Source organism: Anopheles arabiensis, chromosome 3, assembly GCF_016920715.1.
Source record: "Anopheles arabiensis isolate DONGOLA chromosome 3, AaraD3, whole genome shotgun sequence".
In the NCBI taxonomy this organism is placed as follows: Eukaryota; Metazoa; Arthropoda; class Insecta; order Diptera; family Culicidae; genus Anopheles; species Anopheles arabiensis.
This window is the reverse complement of record NC_053518.1, coordinates 43,281,058-43,305,380: the sequence shown is the minus strand read 5'-3', so window position 1 is coordinate 43,305,380 and position 24,323 is coordinate 43,281,058. Positions and strand designations below refer to the sequence as shown.

Below are 24,323 nucleotides of genomic sequence, written 5' to 3'. Positions count from 1 at the left end.
GTTGACATTTTCAAATGCTGTTCAGATTGTTTTAAATTAATTCACCGATAATTGAGTGTTAAATAAGATAATATTTATTTTTTCTAGCCTCTCATAATTCATCTTTCGGGAATGATTACTCAAACCGATTGAAATTAAGCAAACAAAGACGCGTGACGTTTGCTACAAAATGTCATTCGCATTGCCTCCGGCACTGTCACCCGCAACCCACCCGACGCGTGCTGTATTCCACCAATCTAGAGAAAGGATACAGATAACACAGCAGCCTGGTTTTCTCGAACGCTCTGTCAGTTCTGCTTCAACTCGCATCTCCTCTAGGATCGTTAGTGCTGGAACGTCTCTGAAAACCCTTTTTTCCCTCAGCATCTTTGCCACTCAGGCAGGTTCGTGGTGTTTTGATCAGGTGAGATTTCTCTGTGCCACACATTCATTGCTGGCTGCGCATTTGCCAATCGCTTCCAGCTTCATTGTCAGTTATTTCGGTAGTCGAAAAACGGTGTGGTCGGTGGTGCATAATCACGCAAGTCATTGGGGCAGAGCCGGTTTTTGGTTAAAAGTGTGTGTGTGTGTGTGTGTGTGTGTGTGTGTGTGTGTGTGTGTGTGTGTGTGTGTGTGTGTGTGTGTGTGTGTGTGTATGTTGGTATATGGGTGTATGTGTGTTTGGTGTAATCGATTCTGGAAGGGAAAAATAAGAGTTCATCAATAAATTGTGAAAAGAAAGAGAAAGAATCGTCTGGCTGGAGTACCGCGGAGTACTAGATGCTGGTGGACAAAGTGGTAACGTGTGATAAGGACAGAACACGGTGTGTGAGAGAGCGCACAAACTTGAGATAGAGAGAAATTGAACTGGTGTGTGTGTGAAATAGCACTGCGACGTTGTGTTGGTGACCAACGTTGGACGCACAGAGAGAAGAGAGAAAGACTGATCGCTTGGATTGTGTGCGTGACGGCTGATGCGCTGCGCGAAAGAGAGACGCCAGTGAGAGATAGGGCGATAGGGCTAGAGCGAGTGCGCGCGATCGTGCACAACAGGCGGCGCAATGGCAGCTCTGTCTGCTGCGGTGTGGTAGTTGTTAGTAGAGAGTGATCCTTGTCATCGAACGGACAGTCTTTCCTTGACTCCCGGGTGTGTGCGCTGAAAAAGTAAGGGTTTTGTCGGATTTTTTTTCTAGGTTAGAAAGCAATATTCGGTGTTAACCATTTTTTGAAGCGACCGGTGAGTGGGTGTGGAACCTTGTGCTTGACAACGAAACGGGACACACAAAGAGCTGGACTTGCGTTTTTTTTGCACACCTCCTGATGAACTGTACAACTGGTGGAGGTGACCGAACACAGACACACAAGGTGCCAGTCTTCTTGTGCCGTACGTAGGATAAAAAAGGGCCAACGTGGTGTGGTGAAGCATAGCAGCAAAGAGACGTTTTCTCTGTTCCCGTGGGTTGAAAGTAGAAGGAGTTGATACGTTTTTTCTTCATTTATGGGAAGGAAATCCTCTTCGGTACTTCTTGAACAAAATTGCAGCCTCCTATCGCCCTTCACCTGGACCGGGCGTGTATGTGTGTGCGTGCATGTGTTCACGTGTGTGCGTGCGTGAGTAAGCCGTCAGCATTCGCGTGGTGTGCTTTTCCGGGTGGATTGTGTGACGCAAACTGTTCCTCGTGAAAACGCAAACACTTTACAACCCGTTCTTTCACCGTCCTTTCATTTTTTATAGTTATCGTGGGGAGTTAAACGAGTAGTTAATTTGTTAATTTCCCTCTTTTTTGTGTGTGTTTTCTTTTCTTCCTCCCGGATTTGGTGTGGATGTGGTGGTGGTGCATCATCTCATCGATCTCGACCTTCCATCTCACCCTATCTCTCTTTCTTTCTCTCTCTCTCTCCCCCCTTGTCCAACATAGGCAATAGAGCGAAGAGTTCGAAGAGGTAGGCGCGCTTGTGAGCAGCTCGATACTGTAAAAAAAGAATTTTCCGGATACATACGGAAAGTCCTCGGCAAACCCCCGGAAGTAGCAGCAAGCAGCAGCAGCAGCAGCAGCATCTTTTGCATAGATACCGAGCAAAAAGCATACAAAACAGAAAATGAGCTGGCAGGATTACGTCGACAATCAGCTTCTCGCCTCGCAGTGCGTGTCGAAGGCAGCCATCGCCGGTCACGATGGTGGCGTTTGGGCCAAATCGGAGGGCTTTGAGGTAAGTCGATGGTTGTGTGTGTGTGTGTGTGTGTGTGAATAGCGAAGAAGAAAATGTGTGATCCCTTGTTGGGGGTGGGTAAACGTAAAAAAAAAGCAAGAAATAGTGGAAAAGTGAACACTCTCCAGTGTAGGATAGAAACAGTTCGTCCGGCTTGTGTAAAAACCAACGAAAGGAAGGGCGATGAAGTGTGCAGTGCGGTCTGGAGGGGCAACAAGGATGTCGTCCGGCTCTTTGGATTCAGCAACGTGCACAAACTTTGTCCATTTCTCGCTTGTGAAGTGGAAGTATGTCCCTTTCTCCCTCTGCGTGAGCGTAGATCCACGGCAGGAAGCGCATTAGAGCAACCGGGACAGAACAGTTGGATATGCAACAAAGTGTGCCGTGCGACGGAAAGAGAGGGGGAGTGAACGCAAGCGCCAGCACGAACTGTGATGCGTCGTGGTGAGCGGCGGCATGATGAGAGTGAGAAATTTGAAGTGAATTTTATCGTGGCTGCTGCTCACTCGCAAAGGGTGTGACCCCACGATGATGATGACGACGATGATGATGCATGCGCGACGAAAAATGGGTGCAATTTCAGACGTTTCCGCTAATTGATTGTTCAAACTGTAGTTTGGAATGCTGCAAACAGTGTGCGTGTGTGCGTGTGTGTTCAGTGCAATTGTTTGGGAGGCAATACGAGTAAATTTTTCCGCTGATCCGTGTTGGCCTGCGGTGAGGTAAAAGTGATACATTACTCATCGAGCTGTGAGACGACGTTTCGGGTTTCACATTTGCTGCATGTTGTTTGCAATTGCCGAAGCGAATGGATATTGTTTCCCATATTGTCCTTACCAAGTCTTTTAGCGCATCTTTTGTGCTTTCTAAATGGTGAGGAAAATGCATCCGCAATTGTAAGATGTGCGTATGGAGAGGAAGAAATTCACCCCGGAATAAAATGAGCAACGGGAAGAAGACCTAACTTTGCCGGCTCACCAAACGGATTTTCAAAATGGCGCCCTCATTCTCGCCCAGAGTGCAAAAAGATGTGTGTGTGTGTGATTTGGCTGCGCGCTCCCTGTCTCTCCTTCTCTCAGTCGCACACTCTTTTTGTTTCGCGTAGAGCGACTTTGCGGCTTTTTACCTTTATTTATCGCACTTTTTTGGACACACGCACCCAAATGGGTTCGTCCGATCCGGCAGTGCGGAACAATAGAAATTAGGTTTTTGTTCGCATTTTAATTGAACAAGTTTTATCGTTTTCATGTACACGACTCTTGCTGAATATGGTCGAAGGTGCCGCGTATCGCACACGCACATTGAATGGAACTGCAATGAGTAGTAGTGGTAGTGGTGCAAACGGGCGTAAACGCGAACCGTTTCACGCACACACACACACACACACATTACATCGGGGGACAATTCAGACGCACGAACACACACTCACACATGTGCGCATGTATATATCTGCTCACCCCACACACTGCTTAGCAACGAGTGAACGTGCGTGTGCGAAAAGCCAATCTTCTTCTCGGCGCGTTTGCTTATTGTTTTCCTTTTTTTCTCGGCATAGACGTTGGGCGTGTGTAGTGGTAGTAGTGTGGTGGGTTCGTAGCAGCTCACTGCAGCAGCGAAAAGAAAAGAAAGGCAAAAAGCCGGCAAATTTTAAACCGGTTCGCGTACGTTTGATTTTCTACGGGCAGCACAGGATGAAATGACTTGTTGGAAGATTGTGTGTGGGAGTGGAACGATGGGGGTAGAGGAGGGAACTGATAGAGGAATTGCAAAAGAAGTAGAAGAAATAATAATCTAATTTGATTTCTTCAAACCCCATACCCCCCCCCCCCTTCTCTCCTTCCCTCTCCTTCAGTCAATGGGATTTGGCAACGGAAGAAAAAGGTGAACGACGGTTGTGGGTGGGTCGGGGGGAAAGGCAGGGATCAAATTTTTCAATGAGCTAAAATTTCTCACGTTTGTGTGATGGTAGACGATTTCTCACAGCTTATGGTGCCTTTGGCAGCTCTGTTTCGCCCTTTGCAACGGCGCACTAGGTGGCACAGCAGCAGCAGAGTAGGTAAAGTAAGTGTGTGGTTTATCTTATCTGCTTGCAAGTGAGTGTTGCTAAAACTGTTCTCGCAAAGGCGGGGAAACAGATAAAAATGGCAAATACACGCAAACATGCGCGCGTATGTCTCGACTATGAAGTCCTGAGTCACATAACCACAAAAAAGGGAACGAACGAAACCATAATCAAGGGGTTGGGGAAAGTAAGGACCATCGGAAGAAAGAGTTGCAGCAGCCGTTCCTCCCAGCAGCAATACATTGTTGTCCTTTGTGTGCTGCTTTCATAAGTTTCCTCCTTCCTCAGCGGCCGCCGACTCGTACCGTACGTCACCGGTAAAACGCGTACTGGAGAGGAGCAACGGTCGTCGTTTGTATTTGCATTCATATTTGAGGCGTAAAACGTGTGCGTGCATGCGTGCGTGCGTGTTTGGCTGAGAGGGAGGCACGGTTCTAACCGTCCAATAACAACAAAAGCTACGTTTTCATTTCAATCATCATCCCTCACACTTCCCTACTGTCTGGCAAGAGAACACACTTCTTCTCCTCCGGTGTGTGTCTGTGTCCGGTGAGTCATCGTTGATGTGTTGTTGACCAGGAGTTGTGAGTTGCCTCTGCGTGTTATCTAGCTTAAAACAGAAATAAGGGAGAAGTGACAGTTTCTAACTCAAAAGGGAGCAGATGATTCAACAGTTAATGGCGTATATTGATCAAAAAGTTGTTTGTGTTGAACAATAATATTAAAACAATTTTTATGGAGGTTATTTAGTTCTATGCTAATGGCTTTATTGAAAAAAAGCGGGTTTCGAAACATAACTCTCTCCGCAGCAGGACAGTTACGTTAAAAATTTGACGAAATTTTGAGATCAGAACTGTGTAAAGCACTTTTGACAAAAATCTAATTTCTTATATTTGTTCAAACTTTAATGAAGGAGGATAATAAATCAATTTTACGCCAAATGATTACTTTCGAGGAAAAGCCCACATTTCTTCCCATCCCGACGACTCTCCAAGGGTAAATATTATACCGGAATTGTATCGTCCACAGCAATTGTAGACGCTAAAACATTTCACTTCTCCCGATTAGGCTAATGAAGTGCTTACAATGGCGCCTGTTATGTATGGCATTCGTCTTTCGGCCGACCGATTTGCCCCATTCCATCCGTTGGTCCGTTCTCCGGAACCAGTAGAATAGAGGAGAACCACCAATACATAATGGGCTATGGGGTAGAGATTGGGAGAATTTCGATGATAAAGTGCTCTTGTAACTCTAAAGCACTCTGTAAGAAATATTCTGAAAGTAAAATCGCATTATCGGAAGTTGAACACGCACGCACGAACGCACTCATTCACCCTAAGGGCATAATTGTACGTCTTAATGGGATCAGGAAAGAGAGTAAGTTACAGAATTCCCTAGGTTATTTTTTTGGTATTTCGGCAAAGTAACGGTGTGTTAAAAAATTTGCATCTCAATGGAGTACAACATTCGGGTCGAGGATGAGGTTAAACAAAAAAGAGCAGGCCCGGTTCTCGAACGGCAATGTAAACGAGTACCACCAAGGTTTTCGGGGGCATCTCTTTTTAAGGGGAAGAGCAAACATTAACTGTTCATTACGTTCCGAAAGTGTGCTTTAGACGCAGCTCTTCCCGTGCTCGCTTAGTTCGGGAATCGTTTGCAATCAAATGGCTGTGAGCGCATATTGTTGGGTTTGTGTGTTGTGTGGACGAACGATCCCTCTTCTTTCCCGCTTGGCGAAGATGTTTCGGGGCCCGTCTGTCCTGGAGCCGGCGAAACACACATCCCCCGTTTTCACACACTGTGCGCGCCTTGCGTATTTGGTGCGATGAAATGAGTTTTAACATATGGTAAGCAAATTTTGTTTCCTTTTCTCTTTGTGTGCCGTTCATCCCTGTTCTTCTTTCGGTGGTTCTTTACTTTATTTTCTGCCACTTTATTTGTGGCATTTTCCGCCCATTTGGTGGATGGACCAACATAAAACACACACGGTTCGTGCTTTTTGTGTTTTCTGTGCGTTTGTGAGTGTGTTTGGATATTTTTCTTATCCGTTGAGAGTGTTTGTTTTAGGTGTGTGTTGCTCTTTCTGCCCATTGTAGGATGCATCTGCTCCCTTAGCAAATGATGCTGGCATTTCCTCTTAATAGGGTTGGAAAATGGATAACAAATAGCATCGGCAAAGAACAATATTGTTGAAAATAGCCAAGAATTTTTTCAGAAACCCCCTATATACCCATCCGATAACCCATACATACACACCCTTCAAATGCGAATGCTTCAAAAACGCCAACAAAGAAGACAATATTGTTGTATTGTGGGAAGAGGGTGGGTTAGATCGATTACTCTGCCGGCTGTCTGTCGTCAGCGAGGGCCGCCAGAGAACCTTTTCGCCCGAATGGGAGGATGGATGAAGAACGTGCGAAAAGCGCCCCAGTTCACAAACCGGATCCCAGCAAGGGTGTGCACCACGCTAACGGAGACGGAAATGATACGAACTTACACGACTGCAGAGGGAAATGGGGAGGTAAGAAAGATACGTTCGTAGGACCGTACGCACGCTATTCTCCTGCAGTCAATTTGTCAAACTGTGTGACTCAGTAAAGAAGCGATGAATAGTGCGGCCCCGGAAATGGCAAACGCTGACGATGCCGAACGTATTAGAACAGCTTTTGTCCTGGCTGGTGGCATATTATGCAAAAGCGCACCCGTACACTCCACTGCCTCTGCAGTGCGAAGGTTCTATGGTGTTGAAGAGGTCGATTTTCAACTCGACATATGGTCGACAGAACCGGGGATAGGCACTGCAGAAGTTCTCCGATAGCTTGGAGCCAGGAGGGTTGAACTAGAGCTGCTAAGTGAAAGAATGTCTCAGTACGTTAGACAAATGTAGTGGAATGAAATACATCATTCCGTAGCCAACAGTTGTGTTTACATCATTCAATTCTACGAGAGTGACTAATGGGTGCTCTTTTATACATTAAGACGAAGAGCCTTCGGTTGTTCCATTTTTAGTCGAAAAGAATTTGCTAGTTACACGCATCTATATTTGCTCTTTCGATGCTAATGTTTACTGTTTGAACAAACTATTCGTTTAAAAGAGCTTGTTGTATCCCGGTGAGTCATAATGGATCTTCCACGTGAGCGCTTTATATCAAACGTTATGTGTGTGTATGTGTTTCATGTTTCACCAAATAATTCCCATGTTACTCGGAAGGACGCTTAAAGACAAATCTACATTTTACGAATAACAAATTTACAACCTTACGAACCCAGAAACTCTTGGCACCGCAACCGGAACTGGATAGAAGTGCCCAGCCGTCCGTCCGGTGCGATTTACCACAAGAAGAGAGAGAGAGCTGCTGCTTTCAGCAGGATCTTGATTTGGGCTTCCACTGTGTGTGGTGGTGCCCAAACCTCTCGAATGAAATGAAGAAAGGGAAAGAGAAAGTTCAAGCGCCGCGGTCTCAAGCTTCAGCTTCAGTGCGTTCCAAAGTTATTGAAACTTATCCATAAAAAAGATTGGCGATTTCCTTTTATTTACGCTCCTCCTCTGGGGGGGGAAGTCCAAAGGTTAGTTGGTGTCTCCAAAAGTACGCGACGGTTCTCCCCCGCCATCTCATCTCTCTGAATGACTGCCCGAAATGTGAGACTTGAGGTTGACTTTTTTTTTATCAAACTTTGGTACGCTTTGGACGAGGAGTCAAGGAGAAACGAGAGAGGGTCTGAGAGATGGTTGGGAAGTTGGGGACCGAGTAGGGCTCATAAATATTTGAACCATCGAAACCCGTTGTTTGTTTCATTTCTTTTTCACTTAATGGTTAATGGATGAGATATGAGATGTGATGTGTGGTATGTTATGGTATGTGTATGGTATGTGTATGGTATGGGCCACCTTGTAAGTTTTAATCACGGGCCGAAAAGCCTGCTTTTATAGGTTTCTTTCTGTCCTAAGTTTTCTTTGGCACCCTTAAACACATAGATTACTCTGGGGAAGGTGTATGGAACAGGAGTCATGATAAAAAATGACAAACTATGAATCATACATATTAGGGAAACACCGAGGTCATGTAGTCTGTATTTCTTTTTAGATTCTCTTGCGTGTTGTTTTGATCTTGAAATTATTTAGTCAATGTTGAACGATGTCATATATCTCGGAAGTTTGAGAATATTAGAAAAATTTGCTAAACTTCATCTACTAGAATAGAATAGAAGGTCTATTGCCTCATGTGAATCATGGTTAAAATAGGAATACTCTTTTCATATGCATTTGCTCAACACCCCTATAACGCGACGTCCCTAGATGGACTTCGCAACTCTGAATGGTGGAGAAATCTCATGACCATTGATCGTCAAAAGACAGAGCTACAAGTAATAATCGTCAAGAAGACACCAGCGACGACGATGTATGTCAAATGATCGGCTTCTCGTCGGCCTCTAAAGCGGGTCAGTGGTATGGTCATGGCATACATTTATTGCACTTTTGTTGCGGTGCTCGGCTGCACCCCATGGATACGATCGAAGCCATTTATTCCTGGCGTATGTATATAGCGTAGAGAGTAGGTGAAGGTCGCCGCACATTTGAAGGTAGCCGCCTCGCCGCACTGAAAGCGTGGCGGTTGGGCGATGTGTCGAGAGAGGTAGGTGGGTCGAGATACACTCGAAGCTCAAAGTCGTCAATATCTCAACCAAACCTGACTGACACAAGCGGCGGGGGGTAGGTTCCTTGGAAAAGCTGTCGATGGAGTGAAGGTGTCTAGCCGATTCGATTGAATATATAGGTGAAGGGGAAGACTTCCGCCGCCAATGTGTGCATGATATGGCGTAGGACTGGCTGGAATCGCGTGTTCGGTTTAATGTGCTTTTACCGTGCCAAAGCGGTATAAATATTGGGAGAACATAGGGAAAAAGGAAACACCGGTACGAACGAGGCCTATCAGCTGTGATGTCAGCTTATGCCAAATATATTGATTTTGCAAATGAAAACGTGAATGGTCTATAATGCGAATCCAGCGTTTTCATTTGTTTTGCAGCTTTTGTTTATAAGCCACGTCGGTAGGGAGATTCAGTCAAGTGACGGGGAAGTGAGAAGAATCGCTTTTATCCAGCATGAGCGAACGAGGTGCATGGCGAAAACGGCGCTGTAACAAACACAAAGGAAGAAGGGCTCGAAGGGAAGCCAGCCGGGTTCCGTTCTAAATTTCGCAGGAAATCCAATTACCCTTGGGCAAGGTCGGCGATTGACGGGATCGTGGCGGGACACGGCAAGTTTGTCCGTATGGCGGCAAGTGAAGTGTGTGGCGACGGCCGTGGGTGGAGAGTGCCAAGTTGAAGAACCATGCGGGACAATAATAAGAGTGCCGCCGTACTGGAATTGCTGGATGGTTTGCATTTGGCTTTTGCGCGCGCGGGGCACCGTGTTGTATTCCCGCATATATCAGCTGTGCAAATGGGGTACGCGCAACGCGCGCGCACTAGCTGAAACGACAACGAGAGTCTCTCGAGTCGCGCAATTGACGCGACAAAGATGACCCAGAGGAGCAACGTGGAACCACACCGCAGATCCCACAGAGGAGGGAGAGCGAGCGATGATAAACACAACAATAAACACAGCCAGCCAGCATATCGCAATGGCCAGGCGTCGTTTGTTGGTAACATTAGCCGGGTTGGCGTTGTTTGTGTGTTTCGGTTGGTTGTGTACCACTAATACCAGCAGCATTTAGAGCGCACTTGTCATGAGCGGGTATCGGTTTCGAGGGTAGCGTTGCAACTGGTGGCACAGAAGACCTAGATAACTGTTTTCCAACAACGTGCTTTCGAAGCGTTTCTCTACTCCATGATTCCATGATGAATTCCTGCAGTATGTTTGATTCACGCGTTCTTTGCTATTTAAATCAGACAAAAATACATTCCTGGGTACACAAAAAATGTTGCGAAAGGCTGATAGAGTTTATCACTTTTGATGCAGCTTTATGCCTACCTTGCAACCGCGCTTCGACGTCCGGGGCTTCACCCAATGGTAATGGATAGCTTGAATGTTAATGGGGCTGCTAAATGTACGATCACTTTATCGTTTGTTCTAGCCAAACGTTGGTGACCTTGGCGGGAGCTAACGAATCACTCAGAGACGCGAACAGGTTCTTCGTGCACTAAGGTGTCGCGTGTTTGCCATTTTAATGAAGAAATGTGGATAGTGGATAGCGCGCCACGTAGAATATTGATTAGCTTATGATGAGAGAGCCGGCGACGGGCGGATCATGATTAGTGGGGAAGAAATGACTAACGCGTTGTTTGTTGGTAGTCGTCGCTGTATGTATGATCCACAGCAACAGATCGGGCGAGGATTAATAATGCGCTATGCATAGATGTTTGAGTAATTGCGGGGTAAGAATGTTTAGCACGCGCGCCATCTCTTCAACACAAATATCCTATGAGCAGTCTTTTTTAACGCCTTTAGCCGCTTAAAGTCGAGGAGTAAACGCGGTGCAGCTCGCTCAGCGCATAAGCGATTGCGGTTAAGGGTTGATTGGTGTGGGGGCTATTGACACTCCTAGGGTTGAGCTATGTAAACTTCTCAATTAGTTCGTTTGATAACTCAGATGCGCAGCGAGGGGTGCATTATTTGATTTCTCGAGCCCGTGATTGTGGTCAATAGAATATAATTTGTTTTTTGTTTTTATCATTTTTTCTTATCTTGTGACTAGAAAACTTGTGCTAAAACGCATTCCAATTCCAGCATAACATTTGTATCTCCTTCCTTTGGGACGCAAGACGAAAGCTGTTGTTACTGAGGCGACCACGCAAAGAGAGCAAGTTTGCTTTGTTGCGTATGGTTCGCTCAAAACGATTCAGAAAAAAACCGGACGTACACGTTTTCGATAGGATGACTTTAGCAGGCTGCCTACTTTGGTTGTCTCGCCGGGTCCTCCGTGTCCATGTCTTGCCGCGGGCTTCATTTCCTTACTCTCTGGTTTAGCCGTGTACGCGTGTAAGCGGAGTTAACGTTGAGGTATTTGTCTCCTGAAGTGGTTGTGTGTGTGTGTTGGGCTGGAAACCGGTGGGTGAAAGAGATCGAGCTAGTTCCGAACCGCACCCTTGAAGGTAAAATTGCATTGCCCGGAAGGTAGATAATGGTGGTAGAGGTGGTGGTGGTAGTGGTGGGGTAGAGCCAGTTTTCAACTGCTCCGTTTTGGTAAGTTCAATTTGAGTTGGGTTAAGCCGGCGAGCGAAGGGAGCGAGAAAGCTTCTGTGAAGTGAAGAACGTGGAGAGTCAGATAACGACTTTTACAAATACCACCATCAACACACAACCACCCTTTACCATGACATGGGCAATTTTGACGTGTCTGAGGAAGGTATACGCGTGCCGCGTCACATGTGTGACGTTGGCTGCGCTTCGTCCGTTCCGTAGAGTGTGGGGTGCAGTGGCAATGTCACGATGTTTTGTTGCTAACCATGCTCACCTCACCTCGGACACGCATATAACAGACACACAGACTGGGCGTTGCATTTTACCTAAACAAGGTGCAAAACAGAGGAATAAAAATGGAAACAATATGTCTAACATCATCATCATCATACCAATGCTTCCATAAGATGTGTGGATGTGTTTGTGTTCCAGAGGTTGGTGAAGTTAATCTATCGTATTCGATACAGTCATGGTACTCATGTTTCGAGTAAACAATTAGAGCTGTTTCCAAACACTTAATTCATAACTTGTTAATTGTGTTGTTGTTATCAATGTTACGCTATTAATTATATTTTTTTTTATTTCCCAAATTCACCGAGGTTATGATGATATTTTGTTTTGTACTATGAAAATTGGTTGCAATGAGTATAGGAAAATTAAAATTTGGCTTACTTGTTTTGCATACACAAAACATGACTTAAGCTTCATCATAATGCCACAGTAAATTATACGTTGGCAGAGCTAGCTCCCTTGACAAGATTAATTCGCAGTCCGTTTTCTTCATTTCAGAACATCTCATTCGCATACATTGCTTTCTGAGCAGTTTTTTTATGTTGCTCTAACATCAAAGATCAATGATCGATGATTGATCGATCGATTGAACGGGAGAGATACATTCGTTGGAAGGAAGTGAAGGATCGCTAGGCGGCAGACTATCGAAAAGCTGTGAACCCACCCACCCGCCTCGCCGGTTTGACCGATGATGGTGCGAATCGGATTATTTGCCGGTCGTTGGCAGCAAGCAAGCGCGTGTCTATTTTTTGCGCTACCACACACATTTCGGGAGGGTTAGATACAAAACCTTTGGCTTTATTCTTAGACTGGTGGTGTGGTGTCTGTACAAAACGCACGGAAATACCCATCGTATATGGTGGGGAGTGCTGGTAGCACTTTAAAGATAAGCAAAAGGAAGGGAGGATAACGGTGCGTCGATTTTGATGCGTATCTTGCGCTCTTTGATCAGTGCAGGCACAGTGCAGGCGATTTTACGACGATTACGCTGATGCAATCGTGTACACACCTTGTCGCGATTTTGTCGTGTGCGGCGGCGGGTGTTGACGTGTGTTGAGCTGCATCCGAAACCGGCATATGACGTAAGGAGCGAGTCAGCTCAGCCATGCGGTGTGTGCGTGTGTGTCACTGATTAGTCATCGGCGTGTGCCAAGATGTATGATTAGTGAAACAGAAACGATCGTTTTAACTCGATGATTCGCCGCGTTTCACGAATAGCGCATGATGTTACTCATAGGTTATCGTTTACAATTTACAATTTACTGTGCCAGAACAGCTCATTCGATCGTTATGAATTTCAATGTTAGAGCTTCATTTTTACTGTGTTGTTTCCTTGCGCGATTTCTTTTTTAAACTGTGCGTCTGCATCAGTTGCATTTCGCTCCCCCTTAGGCCTAACCTAACAGCAGCAAACGCATCGAAACATGAAACCGAAATAATTCCCTCGGTCTGGTGAGTTTTGCTCTCCCGAACCTCCGCCGCAACCAAAGACACACACACAGCGGTGTCGTTGCTCATCGTCTCGGATCTTTCCTGGACGGGTGCATTTTTGTTGTTGCTCTCCCTTTCCCCTGGTTGCTTTCTCAAATCCTCTCTCCACACGATAGCAGGGAAAAGGAAGGAAGGGAATCGCTGCATTGAGTTGTGATTTTCTTCCCATCCTTTCATATTGTGTCGGGGAGGATAGTAGGAACTCTGTTGGTGCTGCTGTTGCTCCTACTGCTCTTCTGACTTGCGTGTGGTGTCGGTTGATTAGTTGAGGTGGAGTGGAATGGATGATGGGGGTCTTTTCTCCCCCCGGCGGTCGGCCAGCCAGTGGCACATTCTTTCGTCGTTAACTGGATGGGGAGATGGGGTAGGTCCCAGTCGCCATTAAGTCATGCTCGTTGAGGATGATTCTGCGCTAATGATACGGAAAAATGGGCTTCCAGTTACCTCTCCAGCCACCACCACCACACCTGCCGTTAGACTGTTCTTTCTGACAGATGGGGGAACACTACTTCTACTTCTGCCTGTACTTTAACTTTTTTTTTGCTCCGTGTTCTGTTGGCTCCGTTTATTGCTGCTGCTACTGCTGCTTGTTGAACGTTGCTCGATGATGGGACAACAGTTGAGAGAAGGGGGCGTTTGGGAGTTTTGCGCTAATGATGTGATAATTGATTAAATGGTGGAAAAGTATAACGCATCACTTACTTTTTTCCCCTAAGAGAAGGGGTGTGGATTGAACTGGACTGCAGCTGCAATTTATAAAAATGCGAAAAAATACCTGTTACCTCTCCTGTATTCTTGTGGCTCTACAATGCGGTGGGGAACTAGGAGGTTGGAGGCGGTAGTGTTTGTTTTGTTTTAGAGCAATATGTCCACGTAAGAAAGGAACGGTGTTTATTTGTCTTTAATAAACCGTACTGTTCCTATTTTCTTAACTTAACACGTTGCTTCAATTCATTCGCGGCGTGTGCTGCAATCGATATGTTACAAAATAATAATAACGATTGGGTTTGATATGGAGGTGTGAATGAAAAGGCTGAGCAAGAAATGCGCAAACCGAGCAAATATTGTGTCTGATTCGGCATTTTCTTGCTGTGCCGTTGCGTTCAAGCTCGTCTACCTTTTTGTTGTTCGCTCCTGTTTTCTTACTGGATATATGCTGGCTGTTTTTCTAAATGGAGAAGAATTGAATTGTATTTATTTTCCAACGTGCAACCCGTTTTCAACTGGCCACTGACCATTGCGGACCGTCGCTGTTTCTACTTCCTTTTTTGTCCGTGTTCATCATGAATTCCGTGGTCAAATGTGTGTGTGTGTGTGTTTCAGTTCAGCAAACCCGGGGTGGTATGCTGGTACGTTTTGGCTGTGATTTCCTCCTCTCTTGGCTCGCTTCTCCTCATAGCGGTGTGTTTGGTTTTCTTAACGCTTTTTGATTCATTATCGCTAGAAAGTTGAGCAACGATAGGAGATGAAAGGAACGATTTTCGGGTGCAGAGTTTTGATGCTTGTGCCTTCGGTGAAACGGTGCCACACTGGCAGAAAGAAGAGGAGAACATGGGAAGGTCATTGAATGGGGTTTTTCTTCTTTCATTTCATAAAGTGGCTAAAAATGGAGAAAAAAAGTTAGCGCCAACATTATTAGAAGACGAAAGACCAACGATGATGATTGAAAGACAGATAGTGAGAAAGAGGAAACGGAGAAAGTTCTGTAAGCTTTTGGATTCGAGAGAGAGAGAAGGTCAACGGGGTTGCGAAAGTGAAGTATGACCCATCGTATTCGTCTTTGCAGAGATGTGGCTATGAATCATATTGCCCCCCTTCCCGGTGATGTTGGCAGATATTTTATGATACACCAGACATTTCAAATCCCTAAAAAAAACCGTTTTGCGCGCACTTTGTGGAAGTAATCGCAGTGGAAAAATCGTTGGCCCAAATCAAACTTAATTACCCGGAACGTCCACGATATGAGGATTGTGTGTGTGTGTGTTGCGCCGTCGTGCGCGCTGGGTTCAATGGATGTGTTACTTTTGGAGCTAAAAGACGGTAAATGGGAACTTCTCCATTTCCGGACTTTCCGGTCGACGAAAGGTATCTGCGTCCGGTCCTATCCTAGAGGAGGCATGGACGGGGGGCAGGTGAAGCTATGTGGGAATATGATATCATGAACGAATGGAACCACGCGGTTGTTGTGTGGTGGGCCCACGTTACGCTCCAATTTGCTTCAGACACAAAGACTTGCTTGCATCGGTCGAAAATTAAATCGATCACACCATCACGCAAAAAAAACTTTGCACAAACGAATGGTTTCAACGAGAGTTGAATTTCAACCAAAATGCTCAACGATGTAACCTTAGTTCATTGCAGTACTTTCTTTAGGGATTGCGTGTCTGGCGGGAGATGATTTAATTTAGATGGTAGAAGAAATCCTTTGCCTACAGTAAAACGGGATGAAAAGTTTCCGTGCCTGTGAAAGAATTGGTTGCGAAACGAAAATAGTACACATCTTGGAATTTGGTGAAAGTTTGAAACCCTGGGGAAGGCATGATGCTGATTTAGAATTGAGTTCTTCCGTTCAGCCTCCTCTCCGCTATGCTACTGACGGATCGATACTGAGTTGAAGAAAAGGTTCGCCAAAACCAAGAGCGAGGTGTAGGAATGGGTGGAATGTCTATCACACATGGCTTGGATGCCTGCAGTAGTGGTACCGATTGGAGGACCCCCGCAGGCGCGAAGGCAATCATTATCCCATTTTTGGCTCTCAAAACACACACACGCGAGGGGGGCTACCGACGACCTCCTCTGGTATGTGTGCCCCCGTGCCTGCCTGTGCCTGCACGTTGCTGCGCTCTCTAACGTCTGATGAACCACTTCACTCCATTTTGGTCACAGGAATTTGGTCTAAAGACAGCTTTCTTCTACCGATGCCGATGACCTTCACAACAATCCTACACACACACACACATGCATGATGATGTGTGCCGAGAAGATCGTCAGTACTTCCCAACGGGACGGACACCCTCTGCCAGCGCGCGATCGCTCCGTCTTGGGGATTGTTTTCTTTAGATCTTTTCGAATGCGTGCCAATTGCTTTACAGTTGCTAATTTTAGCCGCGTGCGTTTTGCATTTGTGTGGCGTTTATGGTAACCATTCCTCGCTGGTCGGGGGCTGGAGGGTAGGGGACAACGCCGTTCGACAAAATATGTAGCACGCGAGCAGCGAGAAGAGATGCGTTGCGAGATTGTGTGCTTGGAAGAAGAAAGGGCAAACGCGTGTGCAAATGGTTCCATGTGCAGCACGCGGAGTTGGTGTTTCAGTGGCCATAAATAGGCTTGAATATCAGTTTGCGTCCGCTCTTGGCTACGCTTGTTCGTGTTTCGTATTGATTAAGGTAGCATTATGGGCAGCGATCTTGCTTGGGGTTGTTGTTCCACGGACCAACTACGTCATCAATCGATGAGCAGTCGTTTGTTTCCATCTCGCGATGTTAGTGTTCTCCCTGCATATCTTTCCAATAAAAAAATCATAAGCCGAACCGAAAAGGATAAGGAAAAAAAGCTGAACTTCTCATGCGAGAATAGTTAGCTACTTAAAAGGTAAAAAATGAGACCAGCTTTTTACCCGAGAGATAAAAAGGGAATAGGACAAGGGAGAGAAGGAGGGCTGCTGTGCGTCCACAAACCACGGCGTGATCGGCACGGTGTTTAAAGCACGTTTCACTCCCCGCGATATTACCACATTTGGGCAGAGGTAGTGCTGCGCCCGATCGTTTGGTGACGATGATTCAGAACACACGGCGGTGCCTCGTCACTGGTGGAGGTCTCTCCCTCTCTTTCACCCTTTCTCTCCCTCCGGTTACTCTTCCCCTTCGGAACACCTTCGTTGACATGTGTGGTGTGATGGTTTAATGTTGTGCCCGCCTGTCTGCTCTAGGGGGGCTGGTTTCAATCCTATTCTGTCACAAAACCCACGATCCGGCGGCAGGTTTCGTGAACCCCGCGTGGTGTGTGTGTGGAGGTTGCTTCAGTAGGTTAAGCTACAGTCGACATTGCCGCTCTTCGTATTCTTATCCCCCTCTGTACCGGGACTGGTCCGTGCCATAGTACGCGATCGTTGATCCGCGGCCGCCTGCGTGTGGTTGTTCTCATGTCGTAGGTTAGGTTTGGGTTTTCTTAGAAACAAACGGAACGTACGCGGTGGAGTGTTCTGGCTGGTATGCAGCAAACACAGTTCTAAATATAGTCATATCAGGAGATACTGAGACCAACGAGCGAACCGGAGGCGGCGACGGCAGGCGCTTTGTGCACGTTCGTGTGGGGTATCTTCTTGTGTCCCGGTTAGGACATGGTGTCTCGTAAGCCTCGCTTGGTTTTTCAACTGTTGATTTTGTTTTTTACATTGAAAAGGTTGTTAGTAGAAAACTGGATGTGTTAATGTAATTAAAAATTATATTTAAACTTAAAAATAAAAAAAATAAGTATAACAGTACAATGATCTGAGGCTTCGGTGAAGTTGACGATCGAACTCCAAACCTAATGTGCGTCTGACCCAAACCCTGGCCCCTTGCATAACAAGCTTTCTTTAGTTTCTCCTTCCTGTAGGAGGTAACAGTTTCGAAAGGGATCTATACAATGCTACTTCCAAGCCCTGCCGTACCAAAGAAAGTAAAAGTAACGGCGAGACGCACTCCTCCTCCGCTCTCCGTCTGTCGTTTTGCGTCGTTTTGAACCTTCGAAGGCAGCAATACCCCCTGCAGTAGGAGACACATCCGCTGACCGAATGCGGAATGAGGTGAAAGTTATTACCATCCCAGTGTTCACCACATACTTCTTTCTGTGACTGGAGCGGAGAGGATTGTATGACGTTGGTATAATGCTCGTTATATGATCAAGATATGATTGAGGGAGATGAGGGACGTCGTAGCCGGTTTTGTGCGAGTGGGGGATGAAGGATCATAACCCGTTTACGTTTGCGCATTAGCATGGCCAGTGTATGTCTGTGTGGTGTTTTTTTTTTATTACAGTACGCTCCATTCCGCTTTGATTTGGTTGTTTGATTGAACAAAATTTCACCGTAACAATGTTCATCATAATTTTGTACCACATCAACCAACCCCGAAGTGTGTGTATGTGTCCTTGAATGTCCTTGTGGGTAGCACTTTCATATGTTGAGGAAGTCATCATTCATTTTGTATCGTCCTCGTTTACATTGTATCGTGATTGGAATTGATTTTACGTACAATTGTTCGTTTAGAGTTAATATAAAGCCATTTAATTTGAGTGTCGTTTTCGCCCAGTGGTACATTTTGAGTGGGAGTGGTACACATGTTATTAAAAAAATAATTCATATAAGACAGAAAACCGGATCAAAAACACCCCCCACCTTGAAGAAAATGCGTGGTAAAGTCGCTCTAATTTACGAATTGCGGGAGAGAGTTGATGCTGTTAAAAATAACATAATTTTCCTCTCAACCGTAGGTTTTTCAAGTTACTCTTCACGCACCACCTACTAGTTTTCTTTTGAACGGTTATTGCACCACCGTGCGGCGCCCATTAGACACGAGACGACACCTCTTTCGAGGTCGAGCAGTCTGCCGTTTGGAGATTTCGGAGATGAACCCAATCCTCTCCAACAATCCTAACCGATTCACTACGAGTAGAGTAGAGTATCGTGTGCAACATTGTCGGTATTAAAAGACATCCCACCGACGACGTAACATGCGCATCTTTGTTTGTTGCCACTAAAGCGGCAAATAAATTAATGTACCGGTGAACCATGGGTAACGATCAATTTGCAAGCCAGGCCGCTCACACTCTGGGGCTTCGAATTTGTCATGCGAAGGAGGGTACGAAGAAAACCTTGGACCAGGAAGGTGTGAGGCATGGCACTAAAAGGTGACAAAATGGTACAATCGCGTGGTGCCATTGTTTTATGCGGATAATCGAATTTGAAATGAATACGACGTCGCGTAAACAGCGGCTACAGCAAAGGAAATGAGTGTGATGTTATTGAGATGGTAAAAGAGACATCATCCGTATTCGTGTAAAGCCCATTCCTCCGTATGTCGTCGTCTTCGTCGTTGCTCTGCTACCACCCCTTGTCTAGTTGCGTCCCTCACTCACTCACGTGTAGGTGAAGGCGTCTGTCACAGTTCGTTAGGCACGCTTCCGTTACAATTCGCAACATTTAGCTACTAATGTGTGTGTTTTAGTCACGGATTTTAGCACATGTGATATATTATTTTTTTGTTGAAAGTTTTGTCTGAATTCGATTAACTGCGAGCTTTGGGCATGACTGCAGCTGGAATAACGAAGTTTGACTGGAACACCAAATGATGGTACACGTGTGGTGCGCTAGAGACGAACGATATTGTTGAGAAAATCTGTAACAACACCTGAAATGTCTCCCCATACTCTCTCTCTCTCTTTCCGTGTTGTGACATTGGGAAGGCAAGATCGTTGACCATTGGATTTATTTTTTCTAAGTTCATACACGTCATTTTAATTAGCCCGTCGTCGCCCGAAAGCAATGACCAGCGCTGCTGGGGTGAGTTCAGTAGGGTTGAGTGCTTTAATGAGTGTTTTGAGTGCTATTTTTAAAAACTGTGTCAATCGAAAATGTGTGTCCTAGAACAAGCGACGAAAAGGGGAGGAAATTTGTGGCCACACGCGCGCCGTCCCTCATATGGTGCGTGTGTACTATGTATGGCAGTTGCTTCTTTAATTCAGGGACAATTATTTGCACCGTGAACTACTCCATACGTGACGTAGACATGTCAACACAGATTAATTTATTGTCACCTTGCCTATTTCGGTTGGTGGAGCAGCTGCAATGATCCCTTTTCCCTTGATTGATGCACGGGTCACACATTCTTGGTGGATGGAAAGGAGAGATAGAGATTTTGTTTGGAAGGGATTCTGCACTAAAATTAAGATCCGTGGGATGTTTCCCGATCACGGAAAGGGGTGTGGTTGTAAGCGAATGGGGTCTTCAAACATGTTAATGAATTACCACCATGTACGTAGATGCTGTAGAGGTGTGCCACGAAACAGAAACTGAAGTCAAGACACTGAAGTCAACGAAGGGGCATCGTAAAGTTTCGTTTTCATTTCGATTTCGAGGCAAATGAGTGCGCTTAAGTAGGTCAAAAAACAGATGTAAACACAGGTTGATGGACGTGGCCTGACATTTTGGGGGTCCCGCTATGTCTGGACGACCTTACAGCTTTATACGTTTTCAGTTGCCATCAGTCGTCGTCAATCATCTCACACCAGCAATGCATGCTCTCAGTACATAGACAGCGCGAGGCACACTCTTTTAGATGGTGGGAGTTTTTTAATTGAAGCAGATTAAATGTTACCCTTAATAATTACCGTTTTTCGGTGCTTTAGAAGTATGTTGCTAACGCTTTCTCCTCTTATTATTCTTGTTTTTTTATTGCAGGTGTCGAAGGAGGAGGTGGCCAAAATTGTACAGGGATTCGACAAAACCGAACTGCTCACATCCGGCGGTGTGACACTAGCGGGCCAACGTTATATCTATCTGTCCGGTACTGACCGAGTGATCCGTGCCAAGCTCGGCAAAACCGGTGTGCACTGTATGAAGACGCAACAGGGTAAGTAACGTCAAATGGGAAAGTCCATTTTTTTCTCTCGTTCTTTTTATATGGACTTTTATGAAAACTGGCGGAAAAAGTGGCACCAATAATATATACAACAGCGCCATAACTGTACAGCCACAGAAACATGGTGTTATATTGTAAATAACGTCCAGGGACCAATCTACAACTTTGCTCAGTGGTTTTGTTTTCTTTGCTACCAATCTCATCACTTCCAACAACAGACGCTGATGAAGGGTGTGTCAACTCTGGACAAAGGCAAAATGATATGGAAGTATTTCATTTGTCACGTTCCGCCAAGTGTTGTGATGAGGATTTGTTTGTTATCAAACAGTACTTTTTCTGCGTTTGTAGCGCGCACTAGCTTGTTTACAACTACAATTCTCAAAGCATGGATGGCGGGTACACGTGTATGCATACGCGTGGCCAATATTCTGTTGATACAGTAGCAGCAGTTGGCTGCTTTTTTTTACATTTCGATGGATTCGAAGTCGGTAGTGGATAATTTGTCTTGGGAAATACAAGCATTTTTTTTTAATAAAGTGTGGCGAAGCGTTTCTAATTTCCCACGCAAATGACCAGCATTCACATTTGATCAATGATGTCGAGAGAACTGGTTGTGTCAATCCATGTCGGGGCATTTGGAGATCTCTGTCCCTGTAACTTCTTCCCATGCACAACCAGTTCGTCGCAGTTGAGACATTAATTGTGCCACCGTTTGAAAGCCAAATATAGATAGAGAGCAAAGGAGAAAATTACCTTTCTTTTGCTGTGTTGAGGATACATCAACTCTAGAGAGTAGCTTTTAAAGGCTGTAGAGGGACACCATGTGTTCTCGTTTTAATTGTTGCTGTCCACTAGCTACTGGCCATTTATGTGGGAAAAGATCAAGATTTTCCTTGATTCCAACCGGTTACATTCTCTGGACCCGTTTCTCGGATTCATCGCAGAAAATGAGAGAAGCGTTTCAAAAATAACAAAACGGTCTTAATAATAGTTGGCAGAATATTGTTGTGTGACTGGTGTGTGTACGGTAATGCTATTTATGGTGTTGCTGTGGCTGATGTTGTTGTTGTTGCTGCTGCTTTTTCAACGTTTTGTTTTTCTATAAACCATTTTTTATATTTGCTGTTAAAATTGCATTACTCATAACGGATGTTTTTTTTTCTTATTTATTCTTTCATTTTCTTCTGCCCGCGTGCCGCCACCTTACTTACGTTCGTCGGTTGGTGTTGTCGTTGCCGATTGTGTTATCATGCTTCCCTTCTCCCTCTTTCTCTTGGCTTACGTTCGTCAAATGCTGCCGTCATCATCTTCTGTCCTTGGATGGGAAAATCCAACACCCGGTTCCAACACACATCATCCCGTCTGCCGTGCAACAATGTGTTTTCCATCCACCGACCCACCCCTGGATTTTGGATTGTTCCTGGACCGCGTGCGGGTGCATTCTTGTTTCGCGGTGCACTATTCTGTCCTCTGTTATCGTGGCGATAACGTTTTGTGCGTGTGCGCGTGTGCCTATGTGTGTGTGTGTGCTAATACGGTTTCGACAAATTGCAGCTGTTATAGTATCTATCTATGAGGAACCCGTGCAGCCCCAGCAGGCGGCATCCATAGTAGAAAAGCTGGGCGATTATCTAATTACCTGTGGTTATTAGAAAGGCAAACAACCTTTATAGGCGAGGAAATGGGAGGGGGCCCCGAAGTGTGTGAGTCGATAAGGCGAGAAGAAGCGAGGATAAGGGGGAGTGATGAAAGAACCTAACAGAACAGCGAGCGAGAGAGATTGCGTGAAGATTATTGCCGTGCCGACGAGTGAATTGATGTGCCGAGCCTTGTGGATGGCGTCTGTGTATGTGTGCGAGTGTGTGAGAGTGTTTTTGCACGTGTGTGTTGTTGTTTGCCAATAATAGTAGCAGCAGCAGTAGCAGCAGCCGCAGAAAACCATTTGCCATTCAGCCTGCGCCAGTCTTTGCTTGCTGCTCGCATCACACACCGTGCGATTGGTGGGGCAGAAGACTGGCTGTGGGGACTAGTGGATGTGCAAAGTGGGGGGCAGCAATAGCACACACGGAGCAATTTGACGGAGCAGCACCAACCCCACACATGCAGCATCCAGCGCCAGACACGGTGTAGCAGTAGCGCCAATACTGAGTAGCATCAAGAAGTACACACCTGAATCGTGGGGGGTAGGTACGAGCATGATCAGCAAAAAAAAAGGAAGGAAGAGAGACGAGATCGTGGAGAGTTAAGAACGCTTGGCATATTAAGCAAAAGAGATGATCACGAACGCAAGACGTAAACATGAGGAGAGAAACAAAAAAACATACTTTCATACAGCTTTTTTATAATTTAAACCTAGAAACACACTTGAATAAAGAGATGCAGCAGAAGAATACATGAAAAAATAGATCGCAACATATTATGAACCTACGAAGATTGGATAATGGAATTTTGGAAACTTGATTGATTGGGTGAGGAAGGGAAAACACGGAAGGAAAGAACATCTAACAATTTTCGCGTGTGCGTGTGTGTGACTGTGGTGTATATGATGGTGATGGTGGGTGTATGTTTGTGAGGTGTGCGGCATTGTACAGTGTAGAAAAAAGCTCAGATTTGTTGCTACGTCGAGAGAGGTTCCAGGTTTTCGGAGAGTTCGGTAACTTCAACCCAACCAAACCGATGTGCCACACATGTGCCAGTGAAGTTATGCTGCATTGTCAATCGCCCCATCCCCTCACTAGCAATACAACACACGACCTTATATGCAATCTACTGAGACACACACATACACGCGAGTTGTTGCCAAAATACGATTGATCGAAGCAAAGGGTAAGTTTGCAGAAGTATATCCTCTGTCTTGTTGGAGTTGTGACTGCTCTAGAAGAAGCAAAAAAGTAGCCCAGAACGATCAACAAGAAAACCATCTCTCTAGCCTAGCCTACTCTAGCACATATGATATCGGTGCAGAAGAAAGAGCGCATTTCAAGATCAACGTTCATGATCTCTCTTATGGTAAATGGAGTAAAGGAAAACGGAAGGAAGAAAACCCAAGAAGTGCACAATGGATATAAGAAGTAAAAAAAAAACAAGATACTAGAAACGAAGAAGGGACGTAAGATTACGAAAATAAGGACTATAATCGACTAAATAAAACACACATACTGTGGGAGAGCGAGAAAGAGAGATAGAGAGAGAGGAAAGCTAGGATGATACACACACACACAGTGCTAGAAAACTGAAAGAAGACTGCTTAGAGACAAATACGACTGCACAGAGACACAAACACACACCACACCACCCGACGACCGGAGGAAGGAGACGAGACACAGGCCCCGACCCAGGAACACCACACACACACATCCAGGACGACAGGGATAGACGACAGCAACGAACGTCGCGACAGAAAAAGGTGTAGGGGGGAACGCTGCGCGAAAACGGTACGAGAGAAAATAATAATAAAAAAAATATTGATAATACTGTGTAAGCTTAA

The 24,323-nt window shown here is 45.5% G+C and overlaps 1 protein-coding gene across 4 annotated transcripts; it reads left to right on the top strand.

The window, feature by feature from the left end:
* Window positions 1-267: 267 nt before the first annotated feature.
* LOC120902877 (profilin) lies at window positions 268-24,323 on the top strand. Of its 4 annotated transcripts, none has more exons than XM_040311951.1 (4): window positions 268-383; window positions 1,899-2,190; window positions 20,656-20,827; window positions 22,391-24,323. In XM_040311951.1, the coding sequence occupies exons 2-4, from the start codon at window positions 2,080-2,082 to the stop codon at window positions 22,486-22,488; spliced, it is 381 nt and encodes a 126-aa protein (XP_040167885.1). In that variant the 5' UTR covers window positions 268-383; window positions 1,899-2,079; the 3' UTR covers window positions 22,489-24,323. The 4 variants fall into 4 exon arrangements, with proteins under 4 accessions (XP_040167885.1, XP_040167881.1, XP_040167882.1 ...); XM_040311947.1 differs by lacking the exon at window positions 268-383 and adding an exon at window positions 1,020-1,143; XM_040311948.1 differs by lacking the exon at window positions 268-383 and adding an exon at window positions 1,089-1,216.